The sequence below is a fragment of the Orycteropus afer genome, unplaced genomic scaffold (assembly GCF_000298275.1).
Source record: "Orycteropus afer afer isolate SDZICR_OR568_19922 unplaced genomic scaffold, OryAfe1.0 scaffold00036, whole genome shotgun sequence".
NCBI classification, from domain to species: Eukaryota; Metazoa; Chordata; class Mammalia; order Tubulidentata; family Orycteropodidae; genus Orycteropus; species Orycteropus afer.
This window is the reverse complement of record NW_006921623.1, coordinates 12503226-12525806: the sequence shown is the minus strand read 5'-3', so window position 1 is coordinate 12525806 and position 22581 is coordinate 12503226. Positions and strand designations below refer to the sequence as shown.

The 22581-nt window shown below is 38.5% G+C and overlaps 1 protein-coding gene across 1 annotated transcript in view; it reads right to left on the bottom strand.

Annotated features, from left to right (window-relative positions):
* ALG9 (ALG9 alpha-1,2-mannosyltransferase) overlaps positions 1-22581 on the bottom strand; it is a 197775-nt gene that overhangs the window by 50963 nt on the left and 124231 nt on the right. The window contains exon 14 of the mRNA XM_007936556.2: positions 6642-6772. Coding sequence (XP_007934747.2) covers positions 6642-6772 — 131 coding nt within the window. The remainder of the gene's footprint in view (positions 1-6641; positions 6773-22581) is intronic.

The window sequence follows — 22581 nt, the reverse complement described above, 5'->3', positions numbered from 1 at the left end:
ATTCTAACCCTTATACCTGTGGATGTAATCTCATTTAGAATAGAGTCTTCTTTCTTTGTTTTTTATGTTAATGAAGCCATATCAATGTAAGGTGTGCCGTAAGCCAATCATTTTTGAGATATAAAAGAGCAAATCAGGCACCGAAGCAACCAAGAATGAATGGAGACAAGGCAAACACCACACAGAGATCTCCAAGGAATGCTGAGAAGAAATCCAGAAAAGCAGAGACAAGGATTTTCCCCCAGAGTGGACAGAGAGAGCCTTCCCCTAGAGTCGGTGTCCTGAATTTGGACTTCTAGCCTTCTAAACTGCAAGACAATATATTTCTGTTAGTTAAAACCACCCAAACTTAAGGTATTTCTGTCACAGTAGCACTAAGACAGCTACCAAACAGGAAAATGGGAAGATGCAAACCAAAAGGAACAAAGGCATCTCAGCAATACTTCCTCACCCCATTTGTTAGAGACAGTCTGCTCTGTGACCAATGTACTGCTGGCAGTTAACAGGGGAATCTACTGACTCCTCAGAGCTGGAACTCTGTCAGGTCCAGGTCTCATGTTGGTCATAGTTTTCTCAACTCAGAAATGAAGGCACTCTGGAGACTCACCACTAAGTACTACATCAAATAATAAGCCAGGCACCAAAGAACACGTGTGATACCAAGAACTTCAGGCCATCACTAGGTCCTTCTATTCAACTCACTCCTACTGGTAACTCAATTCTGACAATCTTTTGAACTTCCAGGACCATCAATCCATAATTCTACCAACTTTCATTGTCTCTCACTCCCTTGATGTCCTCCCCACTTCCCTCCTTAGCCAATTTAATGTCAGGATCAATCATATCATCTCCCTGCATACAACCTCAACTCCCTTACCCTCTCATGTTCTGTTGAACTTTCTTGCTTAAAACCCAACCCTGCACACAAAGATATTCACACAAATGTTCAAAGCAGCATTATTTATAATAGCCAAAAAGCACAAACAATCTAAATGTCCATCAACTGGTGAATGCATAAATAAAATGTAGTATATCCATGCAACGGGATAGTATTCAGCAATATAAAGGAACTATAGTATTTTTATGCAAATAGCACACGTGTTCTACGTTTGTTTGCCAGTTGTGCACTCTTCCCCCACCCAGATATTTTCACAAGTGCACTATGCCAATTGTTTTTGACATGTTTCTATAAAAAAAAATTAGCTGAGCATACTGATGAAAATAACTCTTGGGGAGGGGGGCATAGTTGGCAAACATACAGAACTCGTGCATTATTTGTGTGAAAGTACAGTACTGATGCATGCTATAAAATGAGTGAACCTCAAGACATTATGCTAAGTGTAATTATGCTAAGTAAAAAAAGCCAGACACAATAATTCACATATTATGATTCAACTCATATGAAATGTTCAGAAAAGGCAAATCTAGAGATAGAAAGATCAGTGGTTCCCTGGAACAAGGGGTGAGAATGAGAGAACTTACTGTTGTCATTACTGTTAGGTGCCATCAGGTCAGTTCTGACTCACAGGGACCCTACGTACAACAGAATGAAACACTGCCCAGTCTTGTGCCATTCTCACGATCGTTGCTATGTTTGAGCCCACCGTTGCAGCCATTGTGTCAATCCATCTCTCTGAAAAGGATCTTCCTTTTCTTTTCTTGCTGACCCTCTACTTTACCAAGCATGATGTCCTTCTCCAGGCACGAGTCTCTCCTGATAACATGTCCAAAGTACCTTAGACAAAGTCTAGCCATCTTGTCTTCTAAGAAGCATTCTGGCTGTACTTTTTCCAAGACAAGTTTATTTGTTCTTCTAGCCATCCATGGTATATTCAATATTCTTTGCCAATAAAATCACTAAACCCACTGCCATCAGTCAATTCCAACTCATAGTGACCCCCATAGAGTTTCCAATGCTATAAATCTTTACAAAGTAGATTGCTTCATCTTCCTCCCATGGAGTGGCTATTGAGTTCAAACCATTGACCTTTTGGTTAGCAGCCCAATGCCTTAATCACAGTGCCACCAGATCTCCTTACCATAATTCAAATGCATCAATTCTGCTTCAGTCTTCCTTAAATCTTTTTAGGTGATGAAAATATTCTAAAACAAAATTTAGGGAATGGTTGTACAATTCAGCAAATTCACAAATGATCATTAAATTGTACACTTAAAATAGGTGAGTTTTATGGTAATGTAAATTATAGTTCAAAAAAGTTGTTTTTTAAAAAACAACCCTGGTAAAACCACCTATTTCATGACCCATTAGCGCAGCTAGAGGGAAGAAAAAAAAAAAAAAGCAGTCACATTGGCCTCACTTAAAACTAAACAGGCTCTTGACCCTGTCCTCCAATCATACTGTATTTACCTAGCTCATTTTCTCTCTCACATTGTTCAAGTATTTCACCTCTCCTCTTCTCTCTTTGAATCTCTTAAAACCTTACTCCATATACCCCATCTCAGCTGACAATCCTGCTTTCCACTTCACTGAGAAAACTGAGGCCAGCAAAAAAGAACTTCCAGACTCCTATCATCACACCTATTTGCTGCTGGTTACTATCTTTCACTGTCCAGAATGTTGACCACTAGCCTTTATAGCTATTTACATTTAAATTAAGATAAAATAAAAAATTATGCTCCTCAGTCACACTAGCCACATTTAAAACACTCAGAAGCCACATGTGGCTAGTGCCACTGTATTGGACCATGAAGGTATAGAAAATTCCCATCATAGCAGAAGGTTCCAGTGGACAGTGTCCTGCAGAGGTGATCTAGCTGTATGTGTCTCTAAAGCCAATTCCTTTGCTTGTGTATCTTTCTTTTATCTAACTCAAGGGAACTACTCCAGCAATTCTTTTTCTTGCATCATCAGATTTTAGCTTTACAATGGATCATCAATATACAAACATGCTTATTACTTCATCTTAAAAATAAACAAAAACTAAAATTTTCTCCACGTATCACTTTCCCCACCACTCCCTCCACCAGTTATACCCCTATTTCTTTGTTCTTTCATAGAAACACTCTTCAAAAGATTTCTAAAAAAGCTTCAAAATCTCTATTGGCTTCTACAATTATTCCCTTATTATTCTCATTTTAACTCCTCCAATCTTCCAAATATCTTTACCCCTACTACTCCACAAAAATTGCTTTTATCAGCCACCAAATCCAGTGGACAGCTGGATTTATCAGCAGCTTCTGACACAGCTAATTACTCCTTCCTCCTGAAAACATTTTATTATCTTGGCTTCCAGGATACTATCCTCTCTTGGTTTTCTTATCACCTTATTGGTGATTTCTTTTTGTCATCTTTACTGGATCTTCCTCTTCTCCCTAACCTTTAAACTGGAGTTCCCCTGAACCTCATTTCATCCTAAGTTCATTCACTGCCTTGGTCATCTCATCCAGTCTCATGTTTTTAAATATTATCTAATTACCAACACTTAGATATTATCTCTAACTCAGACCAACCCCCTTAACTCCAGACTTATATATCCAGCTGCCTACTCAATAATTCTGCTTGGCAACTAACATTTCAAACCCAACACATCCAAAGTGGATCTCCTCTCATCATCCCCTCAACCTGTTCCATCTGCAGTCTTTTCTATCTCAGTTCACGGCAAGTTCATTTTCTAGCTGCTCAAACCAAAATCCTTGGTGTCATCCATGGTTCCTCTCTCTCTCACCTTAAATCCAAGCCATAAGGAAACTCAGACCATTTCTATATATCCTGACTCTACCCATATCACACTGTCATCACTGCCCTCTCCTTCATCTCTTGCTTGGGTTATCACAGTAGTCTCCTAACTGGTCTCTCTGCTTCTATTCTTATCTCCCACAGTTTATTCTAAACACTGTAGCCAAAATGATCCTTTTAAAACAGAAGTCATGTCAAGTCTTCTAATCAAAACCCTACAGTGGCTTCCCATTTGAGAGTAAATGCCTTTCAGCAGCCTAGAAAGCTCTTCATCTGTGCTCTCACATTCTGTTACCCTCTGATAGCAGGCACTGCCTGTCATTCTCTGCTTTCACTCAGCTCTAGCCTCACTAGCTTCCTTTCTGTTCCTTCCATGTGCCAGATAACCACATAGGTAACTCCCTCACCCCTTTCAAGTCTTTGTTGAAGTATCATCTTTCAGTTAGGCCTCTTAAACATCTAATCAAAACTGCAACTCCACTCCCTGTGGAACTCACAATCCTCCTCCTAATCTATTATTATTTTTTTTTTTTCCATTAACATTTACCATCTTCTAATAGGGAGCTCTGGTAGCATAGTGGCTAAAAGCACTTGACTGCTAACCAGAAAGCTGGCAGTTCAAACCCACCAGCCACTCCTCGGAAGGAAGGTTGGGCAATCCTACTTCCGTAGTGATACTGCCTCGGAAACCCAAGGAGGGGTCACTATGAGTCGGGGGCGACTCGACGGCAAACAACAACAACAAACAACAATCTTCTAATATACTGCACAAGGAGCTCTGGTAACACTGTGGTTAAGGCATTGGGCTGCTAACCAAAAGGGAGGTGGTTCAAACCCACCAGCTGCTCCACAGGAGGAAGTGGAGACAATCTACTTCTGTAAAAACTGACAGTCTTGGAAACCTGATGGGGGTTGCTATGAGTTGGAATTGACTTTATGGCAGTAGGTTTGGTTTTTGATTTATAGGGTCACTATGAGTTGGAATCAACTCAACAGCAATAGTGTTTTTGTTTTTAATACACTATACAACTTATTTCCTTATTCAATTATGTTTAATGGCTCCCTTGCTGACCTCCAAATAATAAACTCTACAAGGGCAGTTTAATTCACTGACATACCTGAAGCATGTAGAACAATACCTGGCAAATCATATGCTCTCAAAAAAATATGTATTGAAAAGAAGTACTATTCCCCATTTTATGGAAATGGTTTTCCCAGAAATTATACATCAGACACTTGAGGGAATGGCTTCAGGCTAGAGAAAGGCTTATGGAATGATGGTGTGGTTCCAGATTCCAACCTTGAGAATAGTCTAAAATTTAGACAACTCATTAACTGCTCCCCTCTCCCCAACCATGCTGCCATCCTTCCCAACTATGACTGACTATAAATTGACTATAAATATGACTGAAGAGACTATCTAAAATCACATGACCTGCTTAACTCTTATAGCTATGCAAACCCAATTCCAGCCTCAGTTCTGAGACCAAATTAGTGACATTATGCCTAGGTCAGCATCTCAACTTTCCTGCTAGTCCTGCTTTGATTGAACCTACTTATAGTAACTGAAGGAGCTCTGGTAGCCTAGTGCCTAAGGCACCTGACTGCTAACCAGAAGGCTGGTGGTTCAAACCTACCAGCCACTTCTTGGAAGGAAGGTTGGGCAATCTACTTCCGTAGTGATACCGCCTCGGAAACCCAAGGAGGGGTCTCTATGAGTCGGGTCCAATTCGACAGCACATAACAACAACATAGTAACTGAAGCTCTGGAGGCATAGTGAGTAAAGCATTTGGCTGCTAACCAGAAGGTCAGCAGTTCAAACCCACCGGCTGCTCTGCAAGAGGATGATGAGGCAATCTACTTCTGTAAAGATTTATAGTGTTGGAAACCCAATGGGGGTCACTATGAGTAGAAGTGACTCGATGGTAGTGGGTTTAGTTTTTTTTGGGTACAGTAATTGGACTCTTACCTTCTTATGAAGAACTAGCCTTATACCTCAGTTTCAGTAATTAGGTACCCTTTCCTTCCTCCTCGTATTTCTTGGTTTTCAGTCTCATATTATGGTTCCTGAAACTTAAACCTGGTACCTTGTGCTCATCTAGTCTTGCTAGTCCCTATTTCTGAGTCTCAGATATGCCTTTCAGTACCGGGTCCTCCACCTTTTGCTTCCTATCAAACCTCTTTGATCCTAGGCTCTGCCCATCATACATCTCTGGACCTCTTTAACTCCAACTTTCTGTTTACCTGGACCACTTCCTAAGATAGATAACCTGAGCCCTCTAATTTAACCTCCCCATTACTCTTCCACCTGAATAGATTGATTCCTCTCTTACCATTTATCCTGAGACTTTTCTGAAGAGCTAGTCAAACCCTTATCTATTTGGTCTCTCTACTTAATCTTAAAAATCTGTCCTGACTGAGCTTTAAGCCTGAGAATAATCATGAACTTCTAGCTCCTCAAAAGACAGAGTCAATCTTCCTAACAGTATCAAAATACTTTGGTTAAAATAACTAAAGTTGGTTACCAAAAATTAATCAATGTCAAGGACTTATCTGAGTTTTCTTCAGCAGACTTATTTATTTTACCTAGATCTTTTCATTTGGATGACACTAAAATATACTTAGCCTTCTGGTCCCTAGAAAAAGAAAGCACTCTTAAATTTCTCAGGAAACAAGACAAGATTGTAAGATGTGTTTGGGCCCATATAAAATAATAATGACTAGTTGAGTCAGCCAAGGACTGGAAGTTTTTGATCCCAGAATCCAATTTTTACCCTATAGTCCTTGGAAGGAAAGTTGGGCAATCTACTTCTGTAGCAATACCACCTTGGAAACCCAAGGAGGGGTCCCTATGAGTCAGATCCGAATCAACAGCAGTGAGTTTAGGTTTTTTTTTTTTTTTTTTTTCAGTCCTAGTACACACTTTAGCATAATGCCACATACCTAGAAGCATCAAGGAATGGTCTGTAGGCCAGACTGATCCATTCTTCTCTATTGGATGAATATCTTGGCTCCCGGGGTGTTTCTCTCAGGGTGTCCAAATCCACTAAATAATGGCATTTATTGATGTCAATCTGAAAGGAGAAAGGCCAACTTTTCATTAGTATTTGCAAAGGTACCTTCATAGTAAAGAATATCAATTGCAATCCTAAGAATTCCAGCAGGGTGATATAGGAACAAACATCCAAGTCTTCAGACATATCCTATAATGTCACCTGGTAACATTAAGAGTGTTTTCATGTTGGAGTATTATTTAGGCTCATAGTAAGGTATCACCCAGTCAAACATATATGTAAGCTTTGGGGGTCTGACTCTAGTTTGGGTTATTAAGTCTCTTTTGCCCCCAGAGATACTTTTGAAGCCACCATGAAGCCATAATCTACCTCTGGAAAGCCTATCTTCTGCTCACTATTGTACCCTTACAATCTATCACCTCTTATGATAGTGATAGAAAGGGCATGACTAAATATACATGTTAATGTGGGGAAGCCCTAACTTGCCTGATAGAGCTACTTGAGGCTACACCATACCTCACAGGTGGTAAAGAAAAATCATATATATCATCTCCTTCAAAAACTCAAAGAATTGAAACATCAGAACTGTCTCTGCAGCAAAAGTTAAAAAAAAAAATGGAACTACAGAAGAGTGTGAACAATATATAGTAAGTACTAGCAAAACTATTTATTAATATGGTATATCTCTGCATTTATTTAAGCCTACTTTATTGTTTCTCAAGAAAAAAAATTAGATAAAAAGCACATAACATAAAATTTATCATTTTAACTATTTTAAAATGCATAATTCAGTGGCTTTTAGTACATTTGCAGTGTTGTACAACCATCATAACTATTTAACATCAGAGTATTTTCATCACCTCAAAAAGAAATACTATTAAGCAGTTATCCCCACTTTTTCTCATCTCAGTCCCTGGCAATCACCAATCTGTAGTTTTAACTATCCAGGACATTTCATATAAACAAGTGTATTTTTGTGTTTGGCTTCTTCTACTTAGCATAACGTTTTCAAAGTTTATCGATGTTGTAACATGAACTCCATTCCTTTTATGGCTGAATAATATTCCATTGTATGGATATACTACATTTTGTTTATCCCTTCATCAGTTGATGGACATTTGTCAATAAAATTTTATAATTATTTTGGTAAAGGACTTGTCCATTACTTGTTATATTTATTCCAAAGTGCATATTTTCTAATCCTTATAAACTGTATCTTATTAAAAATTTCATTTTTGCTTACTGCTGTTATATAAAAATATAAAGCATTGACTGTGCATCCTATATGTTCACTAATAACATCATTGCTGATGTCAGATGGATCTTGGCTGAAAGTAGAGAATACCAGAAAGAAGTTTACCTGGGTTTTACTGACTTCATGCAAAGGTATTTGACTGTGTGGATCATAATAAATTATAGATAACATTGCGAAGAATGGGAATTCCAGAACAGTTAATGGTGCTCATGTAGAACCTGCATAGACCAAGAAGCAGTCATCTGAGCAGATCAAGAGGACACTACATGGTTTAAAATCAGGAAAGTGGTGTATCAGGTTGTAACCTTTCACAATTCTTATTCTATCTGTAGCTGAGCAAATCATCTGAGATGCTACACTATATAAAAAAGAACGTGGCATCAAGATTGGAGGAAGACTCAATAATAACCTGCAAAATGCAGATTATACACTTTGCTTACTGAAAGTAAAAATAACTTGAAGCACATAATTGATGAAGATCAAAGACTACAGCCTTCAGTATGGATTACACCTCAACATGAAGAAAATAAAAATCCTCACATCTTGCTCAATAAGTAACATAATGATAAATGGAGAAATCACTGAAGTTGTCAAGGATTTAATTTTACTTGGATCTACAATCTACACCCAAGAAAGAAGCAGTAAAGAAATCAATAAAATATTGTATTAGGCAAATACGCTGCAAAAGATCTCTTTAAAGTATTTAAGAGCAAAGATGTCACTTGGAAGACTAAGGTGCACCTGACTCAAGCCACGGTATTTTCAGTCACCTCAAATGTATGCAAAGGCTAAATAATGAATAAGGAAGACTGAAGAAGAAATGTTGCCTTGAATTATGGTGTTGGCAAAGAATATTGAATATGTCATGGACTACCAGAAGAATAAACAAATTTGTTTTAGAAGAAGTACAGCCAGAATGCTCCTTAGAAGCAAGGATGTTGAGACGGTCTCATGTACTTTGGACATGTCATCAGGAGGGACAGTCTCTGGAGAAGGATGTCATGCTTAGTAAATTAGAGAGGTGATCAGTGAAAAAGTGGAAGACCCTCAATGAGACAGACTGACATAGTGGCTGTAACAATGGGCTCAAATATAACAACTATTGTGAGGCTGTACAGGACTGGGCAGTGTTTTGTTCTTTTGTGCACAGGGTCATTATAAGCAAATACCAGCTGGAGGACACCTAACAACTACTCTTACCAATTCAAAAACTGTATTTGCAGATTCTTTGGGATTTTATATATACCCAGTCATAACATCTGTGATGAATGAGTTTTGTTTTTTCCTTTCCCTTTCTTTTATCCTTTGTTTCTTTTTCTTATCTTATTCTGCTGGCTAGTACCTTTGGATGAATAGAGTACTGATAATAGTGAGTAGCCTTGTTTTACTCTTGATGCCAAAGCAATAGCTTTCAACCATTCACCATTAAATATGAGATTTGTTATAGATCTATTCATGTTTCAAATGGTCTTTGCCTTAACTGAAGCCGAACAATTTAGAATACCTCCTTTTTGGTTTTAATTTTTAAGAGACATTTAGATAAGCTCTTCAGAGCACTCAGCCTCTGACTCATTCCTTTTTTGTAACCTTGAAGGGTCCAAATATGGTTCTGCTGTACACTCATGTGAGCTTGGTCAGGTTACATAAACACTTTTAGGACAGAGTTATTGTTGTTGTTGTTGTTGTTACTGTGCCTTATTCATTTTATTCTTTATCCTTAAGTCTAATTTGATGCCTAGCACTTCAGAGGCTCTTAAGATAGGTTTGTTGAAAAAATGAAGTTATTTTCTCTTAGGATTAGCTTCCTCATTGATGAAATAGGGGTAATATTCCCTTCTAGGTTTTGTAATTATGATTTTTAAAATAATATATGTAACATAATTAGCATGTAAAAGGCAGTGAAAAAACATTCATTTCTTTCTCTTCCCCGTTTGGGCCCAAATACATTTTCTTTAACTGACATGTTAGTGATCTGTTTTCCTTGTTAAGTATCTTTTTATCTTTTTCTTTTAAAAAATTTTAAACTTTTTTTTAAAATTAAAAAGCCTTTAAAAATGTTCTTGTGGCTGTTAAATATTCTGATGGCTTTGAGAAGTGATGAAGAATGTGATTACAGTTTGAAATGAACTGAAGAGCAGAAGGATTCTACATATTTTGTGGCACATTCCACTGAATTAATAAATTTTGTGAGAAGCACAGTACCAACATGGCTTTAAATGAAATTTATAACTATGACTAAATGACATATACCTAGATGAATGACTCATGATTATAAAGATGTCAATTCTCCCCAAATTGATTGATAGATTAAATACTATCTCAAACAAAATCCCAACAGACTTTTTTGTGTGAAACTTGGTAAGTTAGTTCTAAAACATATATGGAAGTGTAGAAAGACAAAAATAGCCAACACACTCTTGAAAAGAATAAGATAGGAGGTTTACCTAGTATAATGTTATAGTAATTAGGACAGCAAGGTATCAGTGCAGTAACAGATCAACAGACCAATGAAAAAGAACAGTGACACATATGTTGTTGTTGTTATGTGCCGTCGAGTCGGACCCCCAACTCACAGCAACCCCTTTGGGTTTCCGAGGCAGTATAACTACGGAAGTAGATTGCCCCATCTTCCTTCCGAGGAGTGGCTGGTATGTGACACATATATAGACCCTGAATTATGAGAGAAGTGATATCACAGAGTATGGGGAGGGATGGTGTTTTATTTAACTGATGCTGGGACAACTGGCTATCCATAATGGGAAAAAAATGAAATTGGACCTCAACCTCACTGCATCCACAAAAATCAACTTCAGATAGCTTATAGACCTAAATGTAAAATGCAAAACTATAAAGCTCTTGGAAGATAATATAGAAGAATATCTTCAAGATTGTTAAGGTCAAAGACTTTCTAGGCAAGGCACCCAAAAAGCATTAACTATTGCAAAAAGGCAGCATCTGACCTCCTCAAACTTCACAAGCAGAAAGGATCAAGATCAACATCAAAAGCTCAAGGCTGATTTCTATGAGGTGGAGGTCAGGCATGCCACCACCCTCCAACCTTTTTACTGATTCTGACACCAAATATCCCTCCCATGGCACTCTCTTCTTCACTGCTGGGTTCAATAATTTGTTGCAATGGCCACCCCAAACTCACAGACAATACCCCCAATTATGGGGTTTATTAGGGAAGAAACAGGTTACAATACAGGATCAGAAACAACTCAGGATACTGTTCTTTGATCAGGACAGGCTCTTCTCAGCCATACCTCAGGTACGCTTCTCTTTGGTCTTTGGTCTCTCAACCCTGCGGCCTCTGCTGTGCTCAGGCAAATGTTACAAAGCTTTTAGCTCTCCCAGTAAGTGCCTGGAAGCACCCTAGCCTGCCCATAAGCCTTGGCCCAAAGGTGCTCAGCCTTCTCATTCTGTGAGCCTGGTAGCCCACTGCAAGATCTGCTGCCAGGTCTGCTGCTGTCACGTCCTAATTGCTGCTTCTGGCCATCTCTTGCTGTCTCAGCAAAGTGTTACAGTTCTTGCTCACTCCTGGGTCGAGGAAACTCAGCACAGGGATCTTGGATCCAAAGGACACACTTCACTCCTGGTTCTTTCTTGATGATAGTAAGATCTTACCCCTCTTTCCATCTCTCAAAAAAAAAAAAAAAAACCAAAAACCAAACTCACCGCCGTCGAGTCGGACCTAACAAATAGCGACCCCTCCGTGGGTTTCTGAGGCAGTATCACTGTGGAAGTAGATTGCCCAACCTTCCTTCCAAGGAGTGGCAGGTAGGTATGAACCACCAGCCTTCTGGTTAGCAAACAGATATCTTAGGCACTACACCACCAGAGCTCCTTTCCATCTCTCAAACTCTAAACTCACTGCCGTGGAGTCGAATCCCACTCATAGCGACCCCTCCTTGGGTTTCCAAGGCGGTATCTCTATGGAAGTAGATTGCCCAACCTTCCTTCTGAAGAATGGCCTCTAGGATGGCTCATTTTAAGCCCTGTGAGATGGCAAAACTAACCAATCCCAAAGTTAGGGTTCCACAACCTTATTTTCACAGTCCTCCCACCCACAAGGGTGCCATGTACCTTATTTACATTATTGGCAAGCTATCCAACCCCCTTGGTGGGCTATAAGCACTTCACATTTGTAGAGTCCTACACAGTCATCTGTGAGCATATTAAGTAATTCACTGTACTGCAACTACAAATAAAATGACTGATAAATTTAACTACATTAAAGTTAGAAATATCTGTTCATCAAAAAATACCATGAAGACAATAAAGAGACAAGGCCATAGAGTGGGAAAAAAGATATGTAACACATATAAAGGATTCATATCTATAATATAAAAAGAACAAAAAACTCCTACTAATCAGTAAGGCAAAGACAGACCACCCAACAGAAAAATGGGCAAACAACTTGGATAGGTTCTTCACAAGAAGAAATCCAAATGGCCAAAAACAGATGAAAAAGTGTTCAACCTCATTAGCAACAAAGAAAATGCAAATTAGAACCACAATGAAAAATTACAATAGCAGTGTTGGTCAGAATGTGAAGCAACTCTTACACACTGCTGACAGAAGAATAAGTTCTTTAGAGAACCATTTGGCAGAATCTGGTAAAATCATCTCCTATGATCCAGCAATTCTACTTCTAGCTATTAGATTGAATCACATGAAATCATTAATCTTCGACTGCCTGATCCACAAATGTGTCAATTTCATACAGCTCAACCTAATGTATACCCAACAGAAAAGCACACACCAAAAGACAGGTTCAAGAACATTCAAAATGGCATTATTTGTGGTTGGTCCAAATTGAAAACAAAAACAACTCATCAACAGTGAAATAATAAATTAATTGTGGGATAGTTATACAATGAAATACTATACAGTAATAAAAGAGAAACTACAGATACATGCAATAATATGTGTGATCGTTACAAAAAAATGTTGAGTGAAAGGATTAACACATGAAGGGATAAATAGTATTATCCTATGTATAGGAAGTTCAAAAACAGGCAAAACTAAACTATATTGTTTAGAAATGCATATAAAGGTATATCTAAAAAAAGCAAGCAAGGAAACAATAACCATAAAAGTCAGGAGGCTCCAGGTAGTGATCAAAAGGTACTGGGTATGAGAAATGTTCTATCAGTTAAGCTGGATGATAGTTACACAGGTATTTGTTTCATTATTATGATGGTGATATTATTATTAATTTACCGTACATTTCTATTTTGTGCTCATTTAGGCTTATGGGCTATACATAACTGAAGGTATAAAAAGTACATATAAGAACAGCTTGGTCTTCTCCAGCTTACAGTGAACTCTGTTCTCTCACCTCCAACTCACAGTAGTGTTCTCATTTTCTCGCAGCATTATTTATGTGTAAAAGGACTTCAGTACCACATCTGTCTCTACATATGGGCTATTCCTCCAGGGGAAGAGAAAGCACACTGAGAATTGACGTCAGACCCAATTCTATTTCACAAAACTCTTTAAAAATGATCCTTTACGTAAACAATTCAGGAAGCAGCTTTTTGGTCTCAACACCCACTCTGTAGCTTCCAATGATTTTAAGAACATGAAACAAAAATTTAAAACTTCCCAAGTGCGATGCCTCTGTAATCAAGTAGAACCTGCAAGAAGCAAAGATTCTTAGGGTCTTATGCTTAGACCACCTTGGGTGAGGCAACCTGCAGTGTGACATTTCAATACTTTCTTTCTGCTTTTTCTGGCCAGATATACTACAGATCTGGGTTGTCTAGAACTGGTGTCCAGTACATGATCTATCAGACATGTGGGTAGTAACTAAATAATATTCAACTACACCAGTCAGCTTAAGGTTCCACTCATCATACCAATAGTATGCAAATTCCACTTAAAGTGAAAGTCTTATAAAGATACTAAGGCAAAAATCTTATTAATTCAAATACTAATCTATAAAAACAATTTATTTAACTTCTTTTTCACCCTTTGTAGTAAGCAGCTGCTGAATATCCTTTTTTTCTGGGAAGCAGCTACAAAACAACTGTTACACACAAGGACAAAGTCCTCCAGCAGAAGGATAATCCAGTATGATCAAGGGCAGGTTCTTCATTAGAGAAGAAATGAGGTTATTAGAAAAGGAGCTGTAAGCTGGCAGCCCTAGATTCGTGACTAGGCACCCCTACAAACTAGCTGGGTGACCCACACTCATCTAAGGTTTTTATAACTCAATTTCACCTGTAAAATAAGGATAACACCACTACCTCAAAGAGTTGTAATGAGGATTGAATGAGATGATTCATTTAAATAAACTTAGCAAACTGTAAAGGACTAGACAAGTTGCAATAGTATTAATAGGATTCCTTGATTAGTTCTGTAAAATAGAGGACTTGACTGGCAGAAAAAAAAACACTGGAGCATTAGATCTTATTGTTGGGAGATCACAGAGACTAGGGATGTTGCTGACTGACAGAGGTGGAAAAGTCTGACATGAGCTCCAGGGACTGATGTAGACAGGGCTTTGGCCTGGACAGAGAATATATTCCAACTGTTTATGGAGATAGTAGTTGCAAAAAATAATGGGAGAGCACTTCTGAGGCTTCTAGTGACAGGCATTTGAGCTGAACATTTTCATTAGGTAGATACATTCCTTGGAGAGATCAATCATGAGAGAATAGAAGGGCTGTGTATGCACAGGGAGACAGCTCAGGAGGCAGGAGTGCATGAGAGAGAAGGACACAGGGAAGAGGTAACTATGGGGAGGAAGTGGGAGGGGAGATGTTGCACTGTGGGAAATTGCAGTCAATGTCATGAGACAAAGTTATGTGAGCTGCTATATGAAAAATGAATTTGCTCTGTAAACTTTCACCCAAATCACAATAAAAATTTAAGAAAATAAAATAATGGGAGAGATGGTGCACAAGCTGGATATGCAGTTTACTGGGAACCTGGCAACCCACTAAATGTAAGTGAGAAGGTTTCTGGATGACAGACAAACCAAACCACAGAACTGAGGTCAGCCTGCAAGGCAACTGAACAAGCAAAAAGCCACAATATGGATAAACTTGTCACTGAAACTGAAAGCAAGTTTGTCATCAAAAGCATGATAGAATGGATGATAGCTGGAAACAAAATGGATGGAATATAGCCTCTGGAAGAGATGTCAACAAGATAATGATTTTAAGAAGATTGATCAAGATTCCAAAGCATGGGTATTCATTGGAAGTATGTTCCTGGCCACTGAGGCATTAAAGGCAATATAGAAACTGATAGATTGGCCACAGAAGGCTCTGAAAAATAAGAATTTCATTTTCATCACAGGTGTTGCCTTCTCTCTTGGAGTTATATCTACTGATGCCAACATCCAAAGTTTTCTTCCCTTTCCTCTACATAAAAACTGTTTTCTCATTTTTATTAAAACAACAAGGCTAATATGTAAGACAAATAGGTTACATAAGCAACACACAGTCCCTGATTAGCAATGAATTAGCAGCATCCTCTTAATAATTATCAAAATGGATCTTCTGGGAATAACCAAAGCACACCTATTTGGCGACTCCTAAACCAGAGCCCATAAAATTGCTATAAGACATGTCTTTTCCGAAATTTACAATTTAGGTCAGGAAAAGACGTTGTTGGTATCAGATGTTGCTGAGTTGGTTTTGACTCATACTGACCCAATGTACAACAGAACGAATCACTGCCCAGTCCTACGCCATCCTCACAATTGTTGCCATGCTCAAGCCCTTTGTCATAGCCACTGTGTCATTCTACCTTGTTGAAGGTCTTCCTTTCTAGACAGATCTGTTCATTCTTCTGTCAGTCCATGGTATTTTCAGTATTCTTCACCAGCACCACAATTCAAATGCATCAATTCTTCTGTGGTCTTCCTTATTCACTGTCTAGCTTTCACATGTATGTGAAGCTACTAAAAATAACATGGGTTGGGTCAGGCGTACCTTAGTCTTCAAAGAGACATCTTAACTCTTGAAAAACAGTTTAAAGGGGTCTTTTGCAGCAGATTTTCCCAATGTAATCATCATTTCATTTCTTGACTGCTGCTTCCATAGGCACTGATTGTAGACCCAAATAAAAGGAAATCCTTGACTTCAATTTTTTCTCCATTTATCATGATGTTGGTTACTGGACCAGTTGTGAGGTGTTTTTTTTTTGTTTGTTTGTTTGTTTGTTTAAATGTTGAAGTGTAATCCATACTAAAGACTGTAGTCTTTGATCTTCATCACTAAGTGCTTCAAGTCTTCCTTACTTTCAGTAAACTGGGTTATGTCATCTGTTTATTGCAGGTTGTTAATGAATCTTTCTCCAATCCTGATGCCACGTTCTTCTTCATATAATCCATCTTCTCAGATTATATGCTCAGCATACAGACTGAATAAGTATAGTGAAAGAATATAACCCTGACACACATCTTTCCTGATTTTAAAACACAAAGTATCCCCTTATTTTGCTTGAATGATTGCCTCTTGGTCTATGTAAAGATTCCTCATGAGCATAATTAAGTATTCTGGAATTCCCATTCTTCACACTGTTATCCATAATTTGTTATAATTCACACTGCTGAATGCCTCTGCATAGTCAATAAAACTCAACTAAACAGCTTTCTAGTACACTTTGCCTTCAGCCAAAATCCATCTAACATCAGCAGAGATATCCCTCATTCCATACCCTCTTCTGAATCTGGCTTAAATTTCTGGAAGTTCTTTGTCAGCATACTACTGCAATTGTTTTTAAATTATTTTCAGCAAAATTTTACTTGCATGTTATATTAATGATATTGTTCAAAAATTTCTGCATTCTGTTGGACCACCTTTTTTGGAATGGGCAAAGAGCTATGCATCTTCCAGTTGGTTGGCCACATGCAAGTTTAAGTTTAAATGACATGACACTAGCATATATGAAATCCAGAAAGCATTTTAAGAGCAATAAGAGTTCAGAGAGGAAGAAATCACTGGAGGCTGCAGTACTTAAAAAGATCTCCTGGCACAGGAGTAAAAATGAAAGAAAGAAAAAAAAATTAAAGTGAGAAGAGAGGAGAACAGTAAGCGTATCTCTCCCAAAAGTTGTGAGTTGAGAAAAAAAATGAGAGAGAGTCTGAAGACTAGTAACGGAGGACCCAAACAATGAGAGTCTGCCTCTTATGTATCAGGAAGTCTACTCTAGGTTTTTCAGGCAAGGACCAATATAATTTTAAAAAATAAAACAAAACAAAAAACTCCAAATTGATCAAAAAGGAGAAAATGCAGAACAGAATTTCAAATTCTCAGACTCCAGACTTTCTAGAGCCATAGAGGTTGGATGAAGCCCCACAACATATTTCCCTGAAATAATCTTTAAACCTTAAAACAAAAATACACCCTGAAGTCTTCTTAACACCAAACAGTAGTTTAGCTCAACCAGTAAAAAATGTCTACCTTTACGCCTTTTTAAAGAACTATCTATATGGGGGAGGTGCTCTGGTGCTCTGGAGGTACAGGGGTTAAAGCATTTGGCTGCTAACCAAAACTTTGGCAGTTCAAATCCATTAGCCCCTCTGCAAGAGAAAGATGAGGCAGTCTGTTCTGTAAAGATTTACAGCCTTGGAAATCCTATTGGGGCAGTTCCACTCTGTCTTATAGGGTCACTACGAGTCAGAAGCAACTTGCTGGCCGTGGGTTTTTGGGTTTTTTTATTTATATGGTATCAAATTAACAAGAGCAACTTGAAAGACTTCATAGTAACCTTTAGGGGACAGTGAGCTTATGTTAATGGAGGAGGAACAACTCGGAGAAGGGGGGTGACAATGGTTGCATAAGTTGAAGAATATAATCAGTGTCACTGAACAAGCATGAATCAATGTTCATGTAGAACTGTTGAACTGGTGTATCTTTTGCTGCATATATTCTCAACATCCCACCATTCGTCTATCACTCTGTCGTACTGTGGTGATTTGTGTGTTGCTGTGAGGCTGGAGGTTATTCCACCGGTATTTCAAATACCAGCAGGGTCACCCATGGTGGACAGGTTTCAGCAGAGCTTCCAGACTAAGAGAGACTCAGAAGAAGAAAGAGGCCATCCACTTCTCAGAATTGACTAGTGAAAACCTTATGAATAGCAGTGAAACACTGTCTGATATATTACCAGAAAACTTGATGAACAGCCCTGAAACACTGTCTGATATAGTGCCAGAGGATGAACCTCTCAGGTCGGAAGGCACTGGGGAAGAGCTGCCTGCTCAGAGTTGACCTTAATGACGCAGATGGAGTAAAGCTTTCAGGACCTCATCTGCTAATGGGGCACAACTCAAAATGGGAAGAACAGCTGCAAACAACCATCAATAACTGGAATGTGCAATGTACTAAGTATGAATGTAGGAAAATTGGAAGTCATCAAAAATGAAATGGAATGCAAAAAGATTGATATCCTATGCATTAGTGAGCTGAAACAGACTGGTTTTGGCCATTGTGAATCAGACAATCATATGATCTACTATGCTGGGAATGACAATTTGAAGGGGAATGGTGTGGCATTCATCATCACAAAGAATGTTTCGAGATCTATCCTGATGTACAATGCTGTCAATGATAGGATAATATTCTTACGCCTACCAGGAAGACCAGGTAATACTACTATTATTCAAATTTATACACCAACCACTAAAGCAAGAATTGTGAGGATGGCACAAGACCAAGCAATGTTTTGTTCTGTTGTACACAAGGTCGCTATGAGTCAGAGCTGACTTGGTGGCACCTAACAACAACATTATCAACATCATCATCATCAACAACAATAATAGAAGAAAACTAGGTCTTAGAAAGAGATGTCTAGGAAGTGTATATGGCTTTGCTGAGGAGCTGATGGAAGAAAAGGCTGGAAGCAAGGATTCCAGTATGGGAAGCCTTGAATTTTAATGGCAGTGGGAATGAAAAAAGGAGAAAAGGAAAAATCACAGGTTTATTTCAAATAAACAAATGATGAAGACAGTAACAAACCAGACAGAAGATAAAAGAGAAAATCAACACCAAGATTTCTAATATCAGGAAGTGGGGAAAGAGGGGGTTGCAGTGAAGAATTGGCTTGAATGAGGCTGAGGAAAGGTAAGAACTTAAGTTTTACACCTATTGAGGTGGGAAGAAGCATGGTGAATTCAGGAAATTGAAAAAAGGTCAAAATGACTGGAATCAGAGTTAGAGAAGTGTTTCCTGTTCCTACTGCCTGGAATACTCCCCGTCTCTAGTTAATAAATTCCTAGTCATCCTTAGTACTGCAACTAAAAATGATTTCCTTAAAAAAAGACTTCAATGACCACTTAAGCCATAAGAGGTCCCCAAATTACATGCTTTTATAGCAACCAGTACTTCTCCATCAAAATATTTTCACATTTATAATTTTTTTAATTAATTGAGAAATTAGCTGTGAACTCTATGAAACCTGAGGCTGTGCCTATCTCATTCACTCCTGTATTCCAAAAATCTAGCTCACCACAGCAAATGTATATTTAACAAACACACACAAGAAAGTGTTAAAAAGGGAATGGGAAAAAAAGAGAAAAGCGGCAATGATGGGAGAAGGGAGAGAAGGAAGGTACAGAGAGGATCAGAGGCATGGAAAAGGCCTGCAGCACTGGGCAGAAGAAAGGCAGAACAAGCAAGGGAAGGAAGGAAGCTGTAGGAGGAGAATCCAAAAAGTGCATACACTGTTTTGAAAACTGAGAGTGTGTGTGTGTGCGGGGGGGGGGGGTAAATTTGAAATGCCACAGGAAGGCCTGAGGAGACGGAAGACTGAGAAAGATAAACAATAGAAATGGGTTCAACAACTGTACCAAACAATAAACTTATCTCCATTTAGAACGCTATGTGAGGACAAGGAAAATACTAGTAGTCCAAACTCTTCTTCTCAGTGACCTTCCCTGCTGTCTATCCAGCTGCCTGAGCCAAGACCTGCTAAGTCCCAAGACAGGAAGGATGTGAATTTGCATCCAGGCGTCTATCAGCTGGAAATGACAATGACGCACATGGCTATAAAAATAGTGATCTCTGACAAGGGCTAACATGAAGCTCGGGGAACATCACAGAGAAACCAGCTCCACATATAAGACAACTCTTATTTTCCAAATGTCACAGAAAATACTCTAAAGAATCCTCTAAGAATCTAAAGGGAAAATGTGAAAGATCAATCATAATCAATTGCCCTGTAACTCCAAGACAAATGAAAGGATTAAAGCGGAAAAAACTGTTTGGACACTTTGCCCATAACTAAGGATAATTTGGTCATAAATGAGGTTATCTAACACCAACAATGGCTAACATATGCTATTAATACTTTACAATATTCAGATCATCATTTTTCTTTCAAAAATGTGATAAATTTTGATTCATTACATCTTCTCATATCCCTCTGTGAGCAACTGCTGCAAGGACAAAGCCGCCTTACGGCTAGGCATTACAAGTTCTATAAGGCAGGGACTGAATCTGTCGTGATCATGACCATACCCCAGGTGTCTAGTACGGTACCTGTCACACAATGTTGTTACTGTTGTTAGGTGCCATCAAGTTGGTTTCGACTCATAACACTCCTATGTACAACAGAAGGAAATACTGCCCAACCCTGCATCACTCTCACAATTGTTGCTTAGTGAGCCTATTGTTACAGCCACCATGTCAATTCATCTTGTTAAGGGTTTTCCCTTTTTTTGCTGAGGCTCTACTTTACCAAGCATGATATCCTTCTCTTGGGACTGGTCCCTCCTGATAACATGCCACACAGTAGGCAGTCAAAAAGCTTTGCTGACAGAAAGAATGGTCACCAGCTACACCAAACTTAAAAACTGTAACTAGCTATCTGTAAGTGCCAGTAATTTCTTTCCTAGCTCCTAGCCCCCGAAGGACAATCTACTTCCAGTTGCCATTGAGTGAACTTCAATTCATGGTGACCCCATTTGTGTCAGAGTAGACTGTGTTCTGTAAGGCTTTCAAGTGACTGTGATCTTTCAGAAGTAGATTATCAGACCTTTCTTCCAAGGTGCCTCTGGGTGAATTCTAACCACCAACCTTTTGGTTAGTAGCTTAACTTTTGTTAACCATCCAGGGACACCATTTCCTCCATAATATCATACAGTAAAGATCAAAGCATATTGTAACAAAGCTACTAAAAATCTCTAATTAGCAAAATGAGTTCAAGATCCTATAAACTGACTCCAAATTTTGAGTAAGGATGGACAATTCACCATAACAGGATTTGACTTACTTGGATATATTTTATAGAAAGAAAATTAAAGCATGTAAGTTGCCTATCAAAAACAAAACAAAACAAAAACAAGCACAGATTTAAACAAATATTCCTGGATGTCACTCCTGTAATCAGAATATACTTACTCCATGAGTACATGTCTACTATCGAAGGGGATTAGAACCAAAAGAACACAGAAAATAAACAAAAGAATCACATTTAACAGCAACTCAAAATTCCAAAACGATACTCCTTCTTATTCTCAATTCATAGCTAAGATGTTGCATACAACCAAGTCTAGCTCTGCAATCTTACAGAATTTTTGCAGGTAAAGCATTTCTCTGAAAAGATATCTTTTGACTACAATTTACCTATAATTTTTTATTATTAAAAAAATACTAAGATAAAAACAAAATCCTATTATACATACCCTAGCATATTTGGATACAGATTATATAAATAAGCAACAATAAGCGAACAAGTATTTGAGGCAGCTAACTCTCTGAAATGGCACCAATAGAAAAGCAGAATGTAACAATGCTCTGTACTCCCTGCCCTCAAATAAACGCTCCTGTCATTTAAATCTAATATTATCATTTGCATCAGGAAATGAGTCTTCTATATACTCTGCCATTAGTTCTGTAATCTGAGAAAGTCACTTAACCTAGCCTCCATCTCTCCACAGGGTTTGAACTGCAAACCACTAAAATCCTTCTCAAGTCTAAAAAAGATTATTGTAGAGAAAATAGGAGCTCTGGTGGCATAGTGCCTAAGGCATCTGACTGCAAACCAGAAGGCTGGCAGTTCAAACCCACCAACCACAGCTCGGAAGGAAGGTTGGGCAATCTACTTCCATAGTGATACTGCTTTGGAAGCCCAAGGAGGGGTTACTATGAGTCGCATCCGACTCCACAGCAGATAGTTTGGTTTTGGTTTGGTAGAGAAAATAATTTCATCACAATTATAAATATACTTCACATTGCTGATTCTACTCTTAAACTACTGCTGCTCATCATTACATATATTTTCATAATACAAGAGAACCCTACACTAGAGGTAAAAAACACACAGGATTTGTTTTTCATACTGCCAGGACTCGGGCAATTAGAAAGCCCATGTCTTACTTTTAGTACTGAACACAGCTGAAGATACATGTTTGTCTGGAATGGTGTAGTGGAGGGAATTAAGTAATATGGTCATTCTAGCCATGGTCTTGTGACTCCCACAAAACAACTGAGTGGGAGAGTTCCAGCAAGATGGCGGACTAGACAGAAGGATTGCACAGACCCTCTTCAACAAAGAAAAAGGAAACCAATTAACACAGACACAGAAGATAATCTTGGACCCCTGAGCCTTGAAGGGAAGGATACAAGAGTGGACTAAACCCCAACTAGCAGAA